The 18,349-nt window shown below is 50.9% G+C and overlaps 5 protein-coding genes across 5 annotated transcripts; all 5 read left to right on the plus strand.

The window, feature by feature from the left end:
• Positions 1-2,445: 2,445 nt before the first annotated feature.
• CkaCkLH20_01737 (C6 zinc finger domain protein) lies at positions 2,446-6,563 on the plus strand (the record flags this gene model as incomplete). The annotated part of the gene is made up of 3 exons (XM_038884456.1): positions 2,446-3,794; positions 4,443-4,533; positions 4,584-6,563. 3 exons carry the CDS (start codon positions 2,446-2,448, stop codon positions 6,561-6,563), a joined length of 3,420 nt encoding a protein of 1,139 aa, XP_038750156.1.
• Positions 6,564-7,100: 537 nt separating this feature from the next.
• Positions 7,101-8,483, plus strand: CkaCkLH20_01738 (branched-chain amino acid cytosolic; the record flags this gene model as incomplete). The annotated part of the gene is made up of 3 exons (XM_038884457.1): positions 7,101-7,409; positions 7,480-8,238; positions 8,298-8,483. The coding sequence occupies 3 exons, from the start codon at positions 7,101-7,103 to the stop codon at positions 8,481-8,483; spliced, it is 1,254 nt and encodes a 417-aa protein (XP_038750157.1).
• A 1,739-nt stretch (positions 8,484-10,222) lies between these two features.
• CkaCkLH20_01739 (glutamate carboxypeptidase) lies at positions 10,223-12,419 on the plus strand (the record flags this gene model as incomplete). The annotated part of the gene is made up of 8 exons (XM_038884458.1): positions 10,223-10,305; positions 10,669-10,700; positions 10,762-10,829; positions 10,881-11,668; positions 11,726-12,052; positions 12,109-12,203; positions 12,270-12,291; positions 12,344-12,419. The coding sequence occupies 8 exons, from the start codon at positions 10,223-10,225 to the stop codon at positions 12,417-12,419; spliced, it is 1,491 nt and encodes a 496-aa protein (XP_038750158.1).
• A 507-nt stretch (positions 12,420-12,926) lies between these two features.
• CkaCkLH20_01740 (leukotriene a4 hydrolase) lies at positions 12,927-15,138 on the plus strand (the record flags this gene model as incomplete). The annotated part of the gene is made up of 7 exons (XM_038884459.1): positions 12,927-13,244; positions 13,304-13,388; positions 13,444-13,672; positions 13,731-13,848; positions 13,903-14,394; positions 14,463-14,953; positions 15,006-15,138. The coding sequence occupies 7 exons, from the start codon at positions 12,927-12,929 to the stop codon at positions 15,136-15,138; spliced, it is 1,866 nt and encodes a 621-aa protein (XP_038750159.1).
• Positions 15,139-15,770: 632 nt separating this feature from the next.
• CkaCkLH20_01741 (short-chain dehydrogenase reductase family) lies at positions 15,771-16,683 on the plus strand (the record flags this gene model as incomplete). Its single annotated transcript, XM_038884460.1, has 3 exons — positions 15,771-15,988; positions 16,062-16,414; positions 16,466-16,683. The coding sequence occupies 3 exons, from the start codon at positions 15,771-15,773 to the stop codon at positions 16,681-16,683; spliced, it is 789 nt and encodes a 262-aa protein (XP_038750160.1).
• Between the last annotated feature and the right edge of the window lie 1,666 nt (positions 16,684-18,349).

Here is an 18,349-nt window from a genome sequence, read left to right on the forward strand (position 1 = left end):
TTTTTAGATACTTTGCTCTGCACGAGTTGGAAAATCAAGCAATGCAATGGAGCCTGTTAGCTTTGTTGCGTCACTTGTGACATTGATCGAAGTGGCCGGATTCGCGACCAAATCTGCTCGAAAAGTATGCTCGAGCTTCCAAGATGCGCCGGAAGAGCTGGCTATGATGGAACAAGACCTCTGTATGATACAGGCAGGCTTAAATTCCATTCGGCAGCAGCACACAGAAGACGCTCACCCCCTGATTGATGCGGACACCCACAACATTGTGTACACAACCCTCGAGTCGGCGCAAAAGACATTCACCAAGATCGAAGCGGCCTGCAGTCAATTCAAAACCCGAAACAGCCGACGGGCTCGAATTCGTTGGGCTGTCTTAGAGCAGTCCAATATGCAGAAGCAATTGGAAGAGCTCAAAACTTTACAAACCAAATTGAGACGGCTGTCTCAGATTCTAAGCTGGTAAGGGAACAACAATGACGATAAATGTTGTGGGAGAGAATTATGCTCAATATGACACAGCCAAAGACTAGGCACAATTCTCAGCAAAGTTACATCCATGAATGAGGTGCTTGAAAGCATCTCCGAGAAAGTTGGTCTTTCCCACACGGCGCCACGATCAATCGCCCACCATCACCATAACAAGCTTACTGCGAATGCGCAAAGTCACCGCAAGTCTCGAAAAGTTCTGATCAGAATGACCGTCGACCAAAATTGGCTCTGGTGGTCTCTATTCCAGTTTTCTCTTCTAGGCATCGAGGTAGACAGCGTAACGAGCCGTGTCGCTGAGTACTCATTGACCTTCCAGCTCCCCATCTTTCTGGGACGATGGGCTCTGGCTGGCCGGTTGAGGTTTCTAACATGCCAGTATTCATCCTCCTTATCGATTTTAGCACCTTCGAATTTTTCGCTGGGCCGAATCGTGGCCGAAGATTCAGTTGCCATGGCAGCTTGTTCACGAGGCGATCTCCCTACCTTGCAGGAGCAGCTTGTTCTTGGACAAGCTACGCTATACGATATAACTAGGAAGAACTGGAATTTCATGAAGGTAAATTTCACGTTTCATAAATATAGAATGCCGCTGACTTGTCCTTACTTAGCTTTCAATCGAAAGCGGAGAGTTGGAGCTGATCCAGTTCTTACTCGACAACGGCCTTCACGCTAATTTGACGTTTGGGATGTCTCAGACGTGAGCCACTTCCAGTCTTTTAAAGCCGATCTCGTTCACTAATATCACTTTACAGAAGTGCACTTCAGTGGGCTTTGCAGGAGAAGAAGTATGACGTTGCAGAGCTGCTGATTGCTAACGGAGCAGAAGTCAACCATGTCAGCCTACTAGGATGGACACCTCTGTTCTACTGTTGGCCCCGGCCACAGAGCAACCAAGACATTAGACTGCGAGAGATAGAACTTCTCTCAGCCAGTGGCGACCTTGATTTTGATCTATTGGACAAGGGCGGCTGGACAATACTTCAACGTCTTGCGGCTTTCGGGACCGGGGAGGAAGTCAGAAAAGTGGTTATTCTTGGAGCCGATGTAACAGTTCGGCAAGGACCTCTTGCTTGGCTCCCCATATGGCGTGCAGCCTATCATGGCAACTTCTCGACGTTTCTGGAACTGCTAGATCATTATCCCAGCTCCATTATCCGGGAGACGGATGAACGAGGTTGGACTTTGCTTCACATGGCTGCTTCAGAGGGTCACGAAGACATCATTCGGCATCTTTTCAGTCTTGGCTCGGATCTATGGGCTCTTTCGAGCCCATTTTTCAGCTACATTCCACCTACGATCTATGGCCAACGATGCACACCGGCGGAGGCTGCCGCAGCCGAGAGCCCGCAGCACCTGGAACTGTATGCAGGTATCCTCGAGGAACTAGGTCTTTGCGAGAAAAGAGCATCGGAAGAAGATGGCGCTGCTGACATGTTTTGGGATGCATATGAGACGTTCCCATGATGGCAAATAGAAGGCGACAAATTCTTCAGGTTGAATCCATCCTTCAACCGTCCCCTGTAGTTCACATGATACCAAAACTTTGTTACTTTCCGCGATTAAGCTTGGCATTGTGTGTGTGGTGCAAATTCAGCCGCTTATGCGCTTCATAGCGCCAAACCCCTCACATACTGCTGAAGGTTCTACGGCAGCGGACTCACAAATTTTCAACGGCCATTCTTCACTTGTACAGCGGTGCAGATCAACTGATCCAGCCAGTGGTCTATTGGTGATTAGGCTGGACAAGTGTCGTTGGCCTCCTGCAGTAGTCTCATACGGCGGCTGAAATGCCCCCATGACCTGATATCCGACGTCTCCCAACAAACTTCACCACGATAAACTACAAAAAGGACATGACAGAAAGATGATGCGATGAGATTTCCGGCACTCAATCGCGCAGCCAACGCGGTCTTATCATCTTCCATCGTCGCAAGGCTTCGAGAAGGATACACCATGATCCCCAAGAACGATATTGAAGAGGCCGCACGCCCAGTGTCCCCCGTTCCGGCGGACCACGACGACTTGCAAATCACCGCCGACCAGTCTCATAAGGACAAGCTTCATCGCGAAACTTATTCCGGCGCGCTCATCTTCAACCTCGCCGCCTTCATCCTCCCAGCCCTTTACGGCACCCTCTCCAAGCTCTGGGTCGCGAACATCGACTCCAGCCTGGTCGTCACCACAGATGCGTATACTTACATCGGCGTTGTGGCCGAGGTCATCAATGAAGGCCTCCCTCGCGCCGCTTGGGTCATTATCGGGGACAAGGCCTCGCGCTCCTTGGCCGAGCGTCTACAGCTTACTCACACACTCATCTTATTCCAATCGATCTTGGGACTTATCATGAGTATTGCCTTCGTGGCTGGAGCAGCGACTTTCGCCAAAGGCTTCGTGCCTGAAGACGTCCGTGACGTGAGCATCAACTACGTCCGCATAGGCGCTTTCAGTGCGTTTAGCAGCGCGATCGAGACAGCTGTATCCTCCGCCACGAGGGCCCTTGATCGCCCCGATGTACCACTCATCATCAGCTCAGTCAAGTTCGCCGTGAACATCGTCCTGGATTTGTTGATCATTTCTAAGGTCCATGTCGGGTCACACCAGCCGACCGTCAACATGCAAGCCGGAATCCAGCTTGCTTGCAACCTTGCATCAGCGCTGGTTGGACTGGCTTACTTCATTTGTAGAAACACGCTCAGGTTTGAGAAAGAGAGGGTCTACGATGCGGACGATGCAGGGGAGTCGACGCGGCCAAGCGCGAAGTCCTTCTTTATTCTACTGCGCCCTGGAATCCTCACTTTCATCGAATCTGCCGTCCGCAACGCCTTTTATCTCTGGCTCGTAAGCAACATCGTCTCCATGGGCTCGACATACGCGACTGCATGGGGCGTATTCAATACCATCCGATGGGGCCTCATCATGGTCCCAGTACAAGCCCTTGAGCAGACTTCCCTCGCCTTTGTCGGTCACCGATGGGGAGCTTGGAGACGGAAAGTTGGCATACGGACCAAGAATCCAACTGCGAACAAGTCGGATCTTCTGAATATGACACGACCGGCCCTACAATCTCTCGTCATCGCGGTCATCATCGAGGTACCCATGTGTTTGTTCCTCACGTACTTCGGAGCCCGTCCCTTTGCGCGGTATCTCAGCGGCTCGGACGAAGTTGCCGATGTCACGGAAATGATGTGGCGGACCATTGACTGGTGTTACATCTTCTATGCCATGTCGACGATGTTGGCGACTGTTTTGCTCGCTACGCGGCCGCGGTGGTACCTCTGGCAGAGTCTGGCGAGCAACTTGCTGTATGTCTTGCCATGGGCGATCGTCTGTCAGACTGCCAACCTTTCAGCCGAAAACGCCTGGACATATCATAGGCTTGTTTTCGGGGGAAGTCTTGTCTTCAGTTTTGTTGACATTTTCTTGTTCGATGGTCTCTGGGTTTGGAGGCTTTTGACCGGGAGGATGAAGCTTGAGCAATTTAGGGGATAGGGCGCAGCGCCTCAAGGCCATAGCAATCTGACCTTTAAACATCTGGCGATGACGTCCTAGCTTGTCTTGTTTGATATGCTTTGGATTCATGGACACTGAGCCTCGTGAATTTGTCCTGAATTATTTCACTCGTGTTCAATCGTCGTGAGTACCTAGCCATAAGTCCGTTGTTCGATGTTGGCCAACACTGCAGAATCCGTGGACGCTACACTATCTGGCTGACGGTTAGCGGGGATTGACCTGCTTCAACCCCACTGTACTGGGGGGACATGCTAAGATGCAAGTGTCCTGGCCCATTCTCTCGTTTAATTTCTCCTTTTTCATACATTTCCAACGAGTCGACCTCATCGCGCCCAGCGCAATCTCTCCATCATTCAAACGCGGAGATCCGAGGAGCGAAAATACCCGCAAACTCATTCGAATCTTCCATGGTCGGCCATGCCTGATCGCGTCGTACGCAGACGCAATGTTACTTCCCGAGACCGCACCGGCTGCGTGACCTGTCGCGCCCGGAGGCTCAAGTGCGATGAGAAGAAACCCAGTTGCAACAACGTATTACCCCCACCTGAATCTAGTTTCTGATGAGACTAATGTCTTGATAGTGTATCCGATTGAATCTTGAGTGCGGTGGATATGTGACACCGATCAAGTTCAAGGACCAGACAGAGCTGTGGAAGAGAAAGCAGAGCAAGAAGCGGGCAGCGAAGGGCGCCGCAACAGAAGCCGCGACAGTGGACAATGGGGAACCGTCGTCGCCTATTCCTCCCAGGCGTGGGGAGCCGACATCACAATCATTCCAACCCGCCGGGCAGGTGCTGAATACCGAGGAAGTCGCTCATGATGACACGTTCTTTTCAGCAGACAATACCCATGATTATCCGACGGGCTCACAAGAGCAATCTCTCTACGAGGCGGCGGCATCATTGGCTCTAATTTCAGAAGGGATTCCGCGCGATACTCTGGCCTTTCAAGATGAAGAGGTTGGCGATAGTTCGTCAATCTTACCCGATGCCTTCGACTCAACCCCAATCACGACTATCAATGACGGATCAGAAGGCCACAGTAACGGCAACAATGAGTCCGGTGGCGTCCGTCACGAGTCGCAACTCTCCAGCTGCACGCCGATATACCAGCCACAGCATTCGCCCCGCGTCTGGGATCGTGATTCAGAGGACGCAAACAAGCAGTTGACTTCGGTACCAGTTACACCCGCTGGGTTGCTCGAAAGCGCCAAATTCGCCGAGGACATGATCTACTTCTATCACCTGAGGGATAACTCACCCTACGGCATCCTATCGATACTCTCGCTTGACGATATTCTGGACGAACAGCAGCTAGACAAGGCCTTTTTCCACGCTGCTCTGGCTTTATCGGCCCTCGACATGTCACAGTCAAGCTCATCAAGCACTTTTGCTAACAAAGCGGCACTTCAAGCGCTTGACCATTTCGTCACCGCCCTCGGCACCGTCCGCATGGCTCAATTGAACGATGACGGTGTCGCCACGGGCTGCCCATCGAATCAAGACAATGCGATCTCATGGCTAGCAACAGTCCTCCTTTTGGCCAACTTCGAGCTTCAGCGAGGGCAAATGAAGCTGTGGTATATCCATAGCCGCGCGGCAGTCACCTTTCTCTCCCAGCACCTCAACCGGGTGCGAGAATCTCCTGTTGGAGAGTCACTCATCCGAACCTTTTCCCGCATCGCAGCCCTCTTGGACATCTTTGACCGAGCCTACTCCGTCCGATATAGCATAGTATCACCAGAAGTATCGGATTCGTTGACCACGTCGCTAGTCAACTCTCCTCAATCCGCCGACCGGCTGCTATACATCCTGCCTCGAGTCATTAAACTCGAAGAAGAATGGCGTAGCAATCCCCAACATGACCTACACTGGCGAGGGCAAGCCGAAGATCTCATACAAGAGTTGAAGGCTTGGAGAAATACCTTGGATGATTGCGATGTCCCCCTCCTGTATGAGCATACCGCAAACCCTTATGATGAAAACGCCACAGGCCCGGGACTCGCGATCCGTCCACTCAGTATCCCTCGAGCAAGACAGCCCGTCAAAGCAGCCACGACGTTCATGCACTACTTGATATCTCTGCTACGGTTGGAAACCCGGTACCTTCCTGGAGCAGGCAGAGAACTACCTCCGAACGCCGAGAAGATAATCCTCCTCGTGTGCAGGTTAGCAGCGGGCGTGCCCTACACCTCATGCGCCGCTGTCAACGCCTATGGCCATGGCATGCTGCCGGCAATGATGAATGCGTATTACATGGCGGAAGACCAAGACGTGAAAGACTGGGTCAAGAACTGGATCGCCGGGTTCCCGAGAGACAGGGAGGGTATTTGGCACGTCCGCCACGCGCATCGGGTGTTGAACTACGTGGACCAGGAGTATACCCGTCGCGGTTCACGACACAACTGGGAGATCATCAAAGTCCGCCTGGTCGACCTCGAAGATGACGCCACGCCACAGGATGACGATGGCGCCGATGAGAGGGATCCCGATCGGTTCTCGGTGGAGGTGTATTCGAGGTGCAAGCGGGGGTGGAGCATCGACTTTGTAGAAATACCATAATAGGAAATTCTGATGCTCCCTTCGCATTGTGGGCTGCTGATAGCTTACGATAGCGTAAGGCACGGAAGCGATGACTCAAGCGACTCGGTATGGATCTCGATATCCGACTTTTCCTTGAATTTCAGCGCCGAGGACCCGGCGCCGGCCGATTCTGGCCCCGCTTCTCCCACTTGCCGCGCTACGCTGGTGTCCGGTCACGGTCCGCGGTGGAGCGGTCTGGTTCTTGTCGTTCCTTTTTGCCGTTTTGGGTAATCTGAATCCTGGTCCTGCAGCTCGCGATGATTTTCTCGTGGATCACCTACGCTTAGTCTGCTAGCTTTCTGAGAGCGTGTGCATTTCCAATCACGCCATTCGTAGTCTTTGATGTGATTTTGGACGTTGTCAACTTGTAAACTTGAGTAGACAAATAATCGCCATAGTCTTCTTGATCGACAACGACTTTAGGAAGGACGTTGACTTCTGAGTTTCCCTCCGCAGCTTCCCCCATCTCTCGAGCTTCTTGTTATCTCCTGTCTCGATTTCAAATCAATCGTCATTATGAGTCCAAGTGCCACTACAACAACTCCTGGTACGGCGACGCCGAACCCTGGTGAGCTCGATCACAAACAACAGTATGCCGAACTCGATGCCTCGAGAATGATCAAGAACCTCGTTCCGGAAGATGAGCAAGACTCAGTACCGGCAGTCGACGATCCCGTCCGTCGAGGTCAGAACTGCACCACAGCTCACATGGTCCAAGTACCTTGGTCGATCGAGACGGGTTGGGGGACGCCAGTAATGAGTCCGTATGGCAAGATTGCTCTGGAGCCAACAGCAAGTGTATTGCACTACGCTACTGAGTCTTTCGTAAGTCCATTTCGATACATGTTTGCGCATCAAGCTTCCAATACGAGTAGTACTAACGTCTAATTCTCAGGAAGGGATGAAAGCCTACCGCGGATACGACAACAAACTCCGCCTCTTCCGTCCTCGACTCAACTGTGCCCGCATGCTCAAGTCCAACTCCCGAGTCGGCCTCCCTTCGTTCGACCCAGAGCATCTACTCGAAGTCATATCCGCCTTCCTCTCCACCGAATGCCCCCGCTGGCTGCCTCACCAAGGCTCGAATATCTACATCAGGCCGGCCATGATCGGCAGCGGCTCCGCCCTCGGCATCAACCAGCCCCCAGAAGCCCTCTTCTTCCTCTTCGCGGCGCTCTTCCCTCAGTCTTCCGGCCTGCCTCACCCCGGTATCAAGTTGCTCGCCAGCAGTCCGGAGCACATCCGCGCCTGGCCTGGCGGTTTCGGGTCTGCCAAGGTGGGCGCCAGTTACGGGCCGGCAATGGTATCCCACGCGGCTGCCAAGGCCCAGGGGTGCACCCAGACTTTGTGGCTTTTTGGAGAGGAGAGACTTGTGACGGAGGCCGGCGCTAGCAACTTCTTCGTTGTTTGGAAGAAGAAAGACGGCGAGGGAATTGAGCTGGTGACCAGTTCGCTTGACACCGAAGTCATTCTGGATGGCATCACGAGACGGAGCGTGTTGGAAATCGCAAGGGAGCGTTTGACGAAGGAAAACTCTGCCGAGTTTACAAAGTTGGCTCCTTTGGATGTCGTCGAACGCCCGTTCTCTATGAGAGAAATCGTGGAGGCGCATGCTGAAGGGAGACTGGTCGAGTCTTTTGTGACTGGAACCGCGGTAAGCTCCTTCTCTAGTTGGAAGTCTAAGTTGTTGGGACTTGCTAACTATTGTCTTAGATGTTCGTCACCCCGGTTTCGATGATTCGGTATGGTGACTCGAACATCAACTTCCCTATGACGGTGACGGAGGACGGCGAAAAGGTTGCTCACTCAAAATACTCATCTGCCATCAAGACTTGGCTTGAAGACATCATTTATGGGCGGACAGAGCACGATTGGGGATATGTGATCGACGAGGAGTAAACCATTTGAATACCAGTGTGCAGATCAAAATGCATGATAAGCAAGAACCATCTTAAACAACATGTTTTGTTTTTCCAATTTTAACGTCAAAATTTCTCGCTGTTTTCATGTTTGCGGCAGAGTAGCTGGTTCATAAGTTTCAAACTACAGTTGTCAGAGATATGACATGTGAAAGGGATATGATGAGTATTTTTCTTTGATCGAAGCCTTTCATACCATCAGACCGCAAATTTCGAGTACTACTCATTGTAGTTTCAATCTCATTGTTCATATCAGCCGAGAAACGGGATGGATAATAGAGCTAAATTATCAGAGTGAAGACTCGTTCGTCGTTGATGATTTCGCGATACGTCAAACACCAATTCTTAGCGACGTGAGATTATCTCTTTTGTTTCTAGGACGCATATCTCAAGATTTGCCAACACCCGTGACTTTAATCATGATGTCTGTCATTTTGTCTTGCACTTAAACTCTTCATGATGTAGCCGCCGCAGTAAAGAAATCATCAACTCTCTTCATTGCCATGAGGGCATGATTCTGTGAATCCAAATTCGTCAGCCTAGCATCTGCTCAGAGTTATTTGTTGATTGAACCGTGTCTTACCTTCATAGAATCGTGTGTTAGTCCTCCGAGATGGGGTAACATCGTGACGCAATCATACTTAAGCAGTCGTTGGTTCACCTTCGGCCTGATAATCGTCAGTTTCGCCAACTTGGCCGATCAAGAAATACGAGTACTTACTCGTTGTAATGAACATCCATGCCGACACCTGAGACGATGCCACTTTCTATTGCATCACAAAGCGCCTCCTCATCTATGCACTTCCCTCTTGCAACGTTGACGACTCTAAGTCCTCTCTTCATCTTCGAAAAGATATCCCGTGATAGCAAGTGATGTGTCGCTGGAGAGTACGAACAAGTCAAGATTAAGCAGTCAACCTTCGCAACCAGCGTCTGCAGATCTTTATGAAGAACTATCTGCGGCAAAAGACCTTTCAGATAGCCATCCTCATGTTCCATGGCATGAAGAAGTCTCCTCAGGCTTGGTCGGTCAATGCAGTGGATCTCCATCCCCAAGGCCGCGGCCTGGCGCGCAACCGTTTGCCCGATCGAACCCATGCCAATGATGCCTAGGCTCTTGCCGTAGGGATCGACAGCATTCTGTGCTGAGTGTCGCAGTGCAGGTATAAATCGGTCGTTGCGAAGCATTTGCTCGTATCGGTTCAGCTGACGAAAAGCAGAAATGATGAGGTATGTCGCGACGACGGCTGTTGCTTCGCTGCCGCCTGTTGTGTTGAAGAACTCTATTCCCCGGGCATTGAGGCCGGAGACGTCCTCTTCTTCGAAACCGTGACCGAAATTGACAATCATTCTGAGTGAAGGTGGAAGATGCGGCAAGGCACGTTTGGTCCAGCCTAGGCCGACTTTCTCTATTTCAGCGGGTAGGTTGAGGCCAATCCTCATGATTCCTGAGATATCGTGACAGTTGCCGGTTGTCATTGACTCATGAAATTCAGCGACGGTTGGAAAGTCGTATTGATAAGTATTGTATCGTGTGCGGAAGTGTGCCCAAACTTCGCGAGGGACTACGCCGTCCGGGGATCCGATGACGAGGATCTTGTTGTTTGCCGCCATTGAATTGTGCTTTGGGCAGACGTGGTGAGAGTTGTCAACATACCGAGAGCTCTCATCTAGAATTCTGATTGGTATTCAAATTTAAACTGCAGGCAACTATGCCATATGAGCACGATCCTTCTTGCTTCCATGACCAGCTCGAGGAATGACATGGTTCCCTCCGTCGTCGTAAAAGACTTCCTATTTGGGTAAGATCTTTTATGCGGGTCCGATCTGATAAGAGATTTATCGCCCCCTGCATCTCCCCCAATCCGATCTCGCTTGACGTGGAGTTGCATGGATTAGCTTCACCTGGAATCTGTCAGCTTCCCCTCCTCTCGCGTCAAAATTAGCGCCGTGTTTGGGTGAAGCCGATGTGAGAAGGACACTGATCACATCGCGCACTTATTCTTTAAGTTTCGATACCAAGACCTGCCAAGGAAATACGGCTCCAGGATGGCTTCGATCAAGTCAGGCGCCGCTGGCGACGGTCTCGCTGCCTTCTACTCAAAGCAAGTTTGCCACTGGAAACAGACATGAGGAATATCAGCAGCTGACAGCTGGGCCATCAGGGTTGACGAGCTTGAAAATCTCTTCATTGAAAGTGAGCGACTTTCGAACTGGAAACCTCACTTTACCAGCCGCTAATCACTTCAATCGTGTAGGACTGGAAGAAGCCGTTGAGATCCCTTCGGTTTCTGCATATGCAGAACGAAGGGAAGATGTGTTCAGAGTATGTACAAGAGCATTGATGAAGAAGAGTTGGCACTGATTGAGTAAACAGATGAGCGAGTGGACTGCCTCCAAAATGAGGGACCTTGGAGTGGAAGTAACTCTCAAACCGTTGGGGAAACAGGAGGACAAACCTGAGCTCGAGTTACCACCCCTGGTATTGGGTCGCTACGGTCGTGATAGTGAGAAGCCTACTGTTCTTGTTTACTGCCACTACGATGTCCAGCCTGCAGCTCTCGAGGACGGTTGGAAACACGACCCATGGGTACTCACGATCGAAGAGAACGGACGCTTGTGCGGCCGTGGAACTTCAGACGACAAGGGCCCTCTGATAGGCTGGCTCAACATGATCGAGGCTTTTCAGAAGGCCGGTGTGGAGGTTCCAGCGAACTTGGTCTTTTGCTTCGAAGGCATGGAAGAGAACGGCTCCTTTGGTCTCCGCAAAGCGCTGGAAGAAGAGGCGACAAAGTTCTTCTCCGATATTGACTGCGTCTGCATTACTGACGTCGTTTGGGTCAGCGATGAACAACTCAGCATCCCCCAAGGTCTGAGAGGAATTCTCTTCTACCTGCTCACCATCACCGGCGCCGACCAGGACGCGCATAGCGGTGGTTTTGGTGGGCAGATCTCGGAGCCGATGACGGATATGGTTAACATCATGTCTTCACTTGTGGACTCCAGTGGAAAGATCTTGGTACCCGGGATCTATGACAATGTGCAGCCAGTGACGGCAGAAGAGTATGAGAGCTACAACAAGTTGAATATTTCTGAGGATTCTTTACTCGGAGGAACAGGCGGCAGAATCCTACACGAAACGCAAGCTGATGCTTTGATTGCGAGGTCAGTTGAAGACGCCTTCCTATCTCAACTTTGAAAGCCGACTGACGAACGGACTAGATGGAAGAAGCCGTCCTTGAGTCTGCACAGAATCGAAAACGCAAGACCTGGCGCCGGAGCAGTCACCTCGATTCCCGCCAAGCTAGTGGGAAAGTTCAGCATACGAACCGTGCCAAACATGAAAGCCAAGGACATCAACAAGCTTGTGCAAAAGCACATCGAGGACCGCTTCAAGAGCCTCGGAAGCAAGAACGACTTGGAGATCAACTGCGCTCACGAAAGCGACTGGTTTTACGAGAGCTCCGACCACTGGAACTATCAAGCTGCGATCCAGGCGACCCAGGAAATTTGGGGTGTGAATCCTGCTCTTACATGCGAGGGCGGCAGGTTAGTTCTCAAGCATTATGCTTTACTCGACGCAACATAAGCTAACGACTTGCTAGTATTCCCATCGCGCTGGATTTCAAGGAGATTTTGCAGAAGAACGTGCTTTTGCTGCCTGTTGGGCGCCCAACAGATGGCGCTCACTCTATCAACGGTTTGTCGAATTCATGTCTCCATGTTCATTGTGCCAGAGTTGCTGATCAGTCATGGGCATTTACAGAGAAGCTGGACAAGAACAACTAGTAAGCAGCATGATTCATGACATGAGCCGGCCCCTGCTAACAATATGAACAGCATCAATGCAATCAAGCTGTATGGCTCGTATCTGAAGGAGGCACGGGCACTCTGGCAGCAGAAAAGGCAGGCGTAGGTAGCCCTCATTCTTCTCAATGCATTCACACAAGTACACGTACACGATACTGCGGTCGAGCTTTGTACATGTGCGCCGAACGCGGCGTCCTCGCTAGAGTTACATGTAGCACTTAGATGCAAATAGCATCAATCCCTCGTTCACATCATTTGTTCAACACCAGATATCGCGACTTTAATTGGTTAGTTGGTGTCATCTGCAGCTCAGGTCGACAGATTTGCAGGGGTGAGACGTCTAGACAGGAAATTACCCAAAGAGGAAATTATGAACGACCATGATGAGGGGCAACACGCTGCGGGGCACCACGACCAAGCAGGCAGGTGCAAAAACATGGGAGAAGTTAGCATCGCTTGCACGACAGACTTCTGTTTGCCATCTTCAACTTTTCGCAACTGCTTCACTGAACTCCTTCCCAGAGCTGGAGGGGACAAAAGGAACGGAAAAGTCTTCAGCTTTTGTGCACTACTGGCCACTCGACACCATTGCGCGACAAACTCTTCCATCACAATGTGTATGAACCACGCCGTCACGGACGTGAACACCCTTTCAAACTTCAAAGATGTCGTCACAAGGCACACTAAACTTGAATTCACCATCGACTTCGATCGCACCATCCTTGTTGGATACACAGCAGTAACCCTCGAGCCAAAAGTCGGGAGTCTTCATGAGGTCATTCTCGATACAAGCTACGTGGTCGTGAAGGATGCCAAGATTGGCGACAAGTCTGTTCAATGGACATTGAGAGCTGATAAGGATCAGAACGGAAGCCCTCTCCATATCCAACTTGACCGGGTTTACTCACTCGGTGAATCGTTTGAGCTTGCCGTACGTTAGAAGGCCCCCAAAATCTGACACAGATTACATCTAACGTGAATTTCATAAAGATTAACTTTGAGACCACGACGAAGACGACTGGCCTCCAATGGTTTGGTCCAGCTCAAACAGACGACAAGAAGTTTCCCTTCATGTGTATGAACCTCCGTCACACTGATGGTCCAAGGCAACGTGGATTAACATTGCCCAGTTTCGCAGGGAGAGCCTGTGCATGCTCGCTCCATGTTTCCGTGCCAAGACACCCCATCTATCAAGACAACATTTGATATCATCATTCACTCTACGCTGCCTGTTGTCGCGAGTGGTGTTCCCGAGGACGAGCTGATCTTCCCTCCAGTCAAGTTGCCTCTGGACACGAAGACGTACAGGTTCAAACAGGATATTCCAATTTCGAATTATCTCTTTGCTGTGGCTAGTGGGTATGTGATAAGTAGTCTGTACCTCTCACCTGCAGTCCCACTGACTGATTTCTACCAGTAACCTCGCAGGCGAGCAGATTGGTCCAAAGAGCTACGTCTATTGTGCGCCGGACGACATCGAAGCCTGCAAAGCGGAGTTCCAACCGGATCTTCATGCCATCATCAAGTCTGCTGAAGTAAGTAAGCTTATACAAAAGGAAAGCATTATTAATCACTGACGAGTGATTCAGAACCTCATTTTCGAGTACCCATGGCCGCTGTATAACCTTGTCGTCCTTCCGAAGTCGTTTCATTTAGGAGGCATGGAAAACCCCATCTTCAACTTCTACAGCGCCACTGTGGTCTCGGGAGACAGGGAAAACATTTCGGTCGTGGCTCATGAGTTCGCTCACAGCTACAGTGGCAATCTGGTAACCAACGATTCTTGGGAGCACTTCTGGTTGAACGAGGGCTGGACAGTTTACATCGAGCGCTGCATCATCCGGGACCTTCGTGGAGAAGATGCCGTGCAGCTCGACACCATTGTTGGATGGCAAGACTTGCTTTACAACATCGAGGCTTATGGCGGCAACGACAGCGTGTTCACCAGCCTGGTCCTTCAGTTCGATGGCAAGAGGCCAGACGATGTCATGTCGAAGATTTCATACGAGAAGGGCTACACCTTCCTGTGTCACCTCGAACAGAACGTTGGAAGAGAGAAGTGGCACAAGTTTGTCCCTCATGTAAGCCCTCCAACCCGCTAGGACACAAATCACAAGCTTTTGCCAGGAATCTAACATATGTTCTCCAGTATTTCAGGACTTTTTATGGGAAGAGTGTCAACTCTGCGCAATTCAAGGACTGCGTTCTTGACTTCTTTTCAGCAGACAACGATGCAGCATCGGCGTTGGCCACCGTCGACTGGGATGCTTGGTATCACAAGCCGGGACCACCGCCGAAACCAGATATGAACTCCAAGCTCTACGAGGACTGCATATCGCTAGCAGACAAATGGAAAACGCTCACGCAGGGTTCTTCATTTGAACCCAGCGCCGAAGATGTCAAAGACTGGACTGTTGGCCAACTTCTGGTATTCCTCGACCTGCTGATCGACAGCCCGAACCCTGTGCCTGCAAGTCACACCAACTCCCTGGGTGTAGAGTATGGTCTGCGAGATTCCCGCAATTTTGAGGTTGTCAGCCGATATCTTCGAGTCGCACTGCGAGCAGGCGACAAAGGAGTATTGAAACGGACTCAAGAGGTCCTTGGCCAGACTGGACGGATGAAGTTTGTCAAGCCGCTGTAAGACTTCCCTCTCCAGCAACTGCAAGTATGGTACTGACTTCGTTCTCAGCTTTGAGGGGTTGATCTCCATAGATGACAACTTGGCACTCGAAGTTTTCAATAGGCATCGTGGCTTTTACCATCCTACATGTCTGCGGCTTTTGAAAACGGTGCTTGAGAAAAACGGGATCAAAGTCGAGTAACGCTAGGTTGGGTTTGTATCGTTAGCGCGTTAACTGGTCGATGCGACTTTTTTAGAGAACAAAAAAGAAGAATGAGTAGCTAATTGCTTTGTCATGCAACTCGTCATTGTAACTAAGTCTTGGATGGTCGCAATTTCGGATTTCAGCATGACTGTGATGCTCCGAAGCAAAGCCAGCGAAGCCTTTCTCAGAAGTCTGGACTAGGGAATTGACGGAAACCTTAACATTCAGTTCCATAACTCCATGTCTGTCAATTGACTGGGGTTTCTCCGCAGTACAGACTCCGAACTGGAGTAGCGCCACTCGGCTTTACTTCTAGGTAACTGATGTAAACCCGATTTCTGCTTACCTTCCCAGGCGCGACCGTCCGACCGTCCGGTGCCGATGGATCGCGCTAAGGCCGGTCTTGGAACGCCTCACGGTCCGGTCCCTATCTCCACGCCCTGCGTATCATTCGGCATCATGACCGCGGGACGCACTTTAGCTTTGAGACGCACCTTGGGTCAGGGCGAACAGCATATATAAAGGGTTCTCGACGACTTCATCTTGGCGAATAACAACTCAACAAACCTACAATCAGTATCGAAATACGCATCAGTACACTCTAAATACTTTACTTCAAATCAGTCAGAATGTCTTTCCCCTACAAGCAGGTCCTTCTCGTCGGCGCCACCTCCGGCATCGGTGCGGCTATGGCAGACAAACTCATCAATGAGGGCGTCAAAGTCATTGCCGTCGGTCGTCGTCAAGAGAGGCTTGATGCTTTTGTTGAGAAACATGGGTCTTCAAAGGCAGCTTCGGTCCGGTTTGACATAACGGATCGGGCTGGCTTGGACAGTTTCGTTGACGGGTAAGCTACTGCATGCAACTTTGAGCTGCCAGCATCAACAGGAGACAGAACCGCCTAACTGACATGGAAACAGAGTCATTCAAAAGTTCCCAGAGCTCGACTGCGTTTTCATCAACTCTGGCGTTCAAAGCCAAATTAGGCTTTCCAAGCCCGAAAGTGTAGACTTGGACGCATTCCGCAGCGAAATCAACACCAACTTCCTCAGCATCGTCGACCTGACCATCAAGTTCCTCCCCAAACTTCAGGAGAAGCCGCACCCTACCGGTTTGATCTTTACCGGAACGCATCTGGCGCTCATTCCGGGCGTCGTAATGCCAGCCTACTCGGCCTCGAAAGCAGCTTTGAGCTCTTTCGTCTACAGCTTGAGACAGCAACTCCAAAACTCCAGCACCAAGGTCACCGAAATCTGGGCCCCTGCCGTTCAAAGTACGTTTATCCTGATAACTCTGTGTTTGACAATAATACTGACTGTAGCAGCCGAGTTGCATGATTACATGGGAGAAGAGCGCGGCCGAGCCATTGGCATACCGGTCCAAGAGTTCACCGACAAGACGTATGCCCAGCTCGTTGCCGGGTCTGAGGATGTGCTCGTTGGCTCTGTTGGAGCCGAAGGCCCGTACCTTGAGATCTGGAATGCCCGGAAAAAGCACTCAAATGACGTATCAAACTTCCTCTTGTCTCACTTCCAGCTGTAGAATTCTCGTGTCCCAGGAAACGAGCATCGACTGTCAAGCGTTGATAGAACATGGATGATGTGCAAGAAACACGGCAAAGTAGCATTCAATCAGACTAGATACTCTTAGTTGGTCTCAAGAAAATAAAGTTTCACTTTGATTAGCTATTCAACTCTTGGTATTCACAAGCTTTGATGATGAGTTGACGTGCGCTGTGTTATTATCGCAAATCCTCGAACCTTCTGAGATTCCATGTCGTAGCTAAATCAAAGGTGCTCATCATTTCCCAAAGCATAACATACTTAAATCAGAAGGCGCGAGTTCTGTAGCTGAATGTATTGAGGTGAGATTGATACTAAGTCGAGTTGCGGTATTTAAAGTCATAAATAACAGCGGCTGAGTCTGGCATGCTCTCATACGATGGCGCGAGGTTGCTTGAGGCTCCTCACCGCCACTTTTTACCCTTTCAGTCCAATGACGACAACGCTGCTGAAGACCCAGGGGAAGGGTACGAGGTCATCGGCTCCCACAGAGATTACCACGTCCCATTGCAAGTGTTGAGGCCTCCTTCGTGATTGGCCCACTGGCTCACAACGTCAGGCAATTGATTCTTGGACTAGGGGAACTGAGAAGCCAAAGCCACGAGAGTTAAGGATTGCGGGTGGACAGTCAGGGGGAGGCTCGGTGGGACCGAAAAGACCTCTCAACGGGACGGAACCCCCACTGTGAAGCATGGCAGATGGAAGATTCAGTTCAGCCCAACACGAGAACAGGAAAGGCGGTGATGCTCGCGGCTCCTTGGGAATTGTTGCCGGCGACATTGACCAGGCAGATCATTTTAGTGAATGGGGGCCCGTTATTTCCATCAAGATTGAGTGGTCTAACTTGACGCGTCGGCGCCAACCAGGGGTCCAAAGCGAGAGGATTGGTGTGGGCTTAGATGACATCAGCGAAGCAACTGAGATGATGATACGCCATCCCGAAACTTCACATCGTTTGAAATGCGAATGTGCTCTGAATCCTAATGATGATCTATCAGTGGGCTTCACCGCTCTCGTGGGGGCCGGTTCAGAACTTCAGTCAGAATTCGTCTTGGATTGCAAGTTTGCGAACCCCATCCAGTCCGGCATTAGTTCGTGGCTTTAATGATGATCTTCCGCGACCCCGGTCAACAACTGCGGACCCGCAGATCAGAATTCTCCGAGCGTCAGAACACCCACGCAATGTTTCCGAACCAAAAGATTTGGTCAAATTTGAAGTAAGCTTAGATCGGCATGTCGCATTCTTGGAAGCACTTCTGTCATTTTGCTTCTGGAGTCGTTAGCAAACATATCGACGCTGGTATTTTCGCGCTCAACTCAACACTCAGTGACAGTACGGATACCTTTGGTTAGCCAAACAGCAAACAACGTTGCTCATCGGGACAGCGGGCCCTCATTTTGAGTTACGAATTCGCACCAAGACGGCAAACCCGGAGTCGACCCCGGCTCGCAAACGGGAGCCTTACGCAGGGGTCCTGGAAAGCTAAGTGCCCTGTCAGACCGAATTGGTCATGATGGGCATCCCAAACGGGAAACCTCGAGTGCGATCCTCGTCTTCGGCATCGTGATGAGAGTCATGAATCCCAGTCTTTGGACATTGCGTTCAGCGCAAGAAAGCTGGGGTACGATTGTTGGATCTCCATGCC

Source organism: Colletotrichum karsti (assembly GCF_011947395.1).
Source record: "Colletotrichum karsti strain CkLH20 chromosome Unknown Scaffold4, whole genome shotgun sequence".
In the NCBI taxonomy this organism is placed as follows: Eukaryota; Fungi; Ascomycota; class Sordariomycetes; order Glomerellales; family Glomerellaceae; genus Colletotrichum; species Colletotrichum karsti.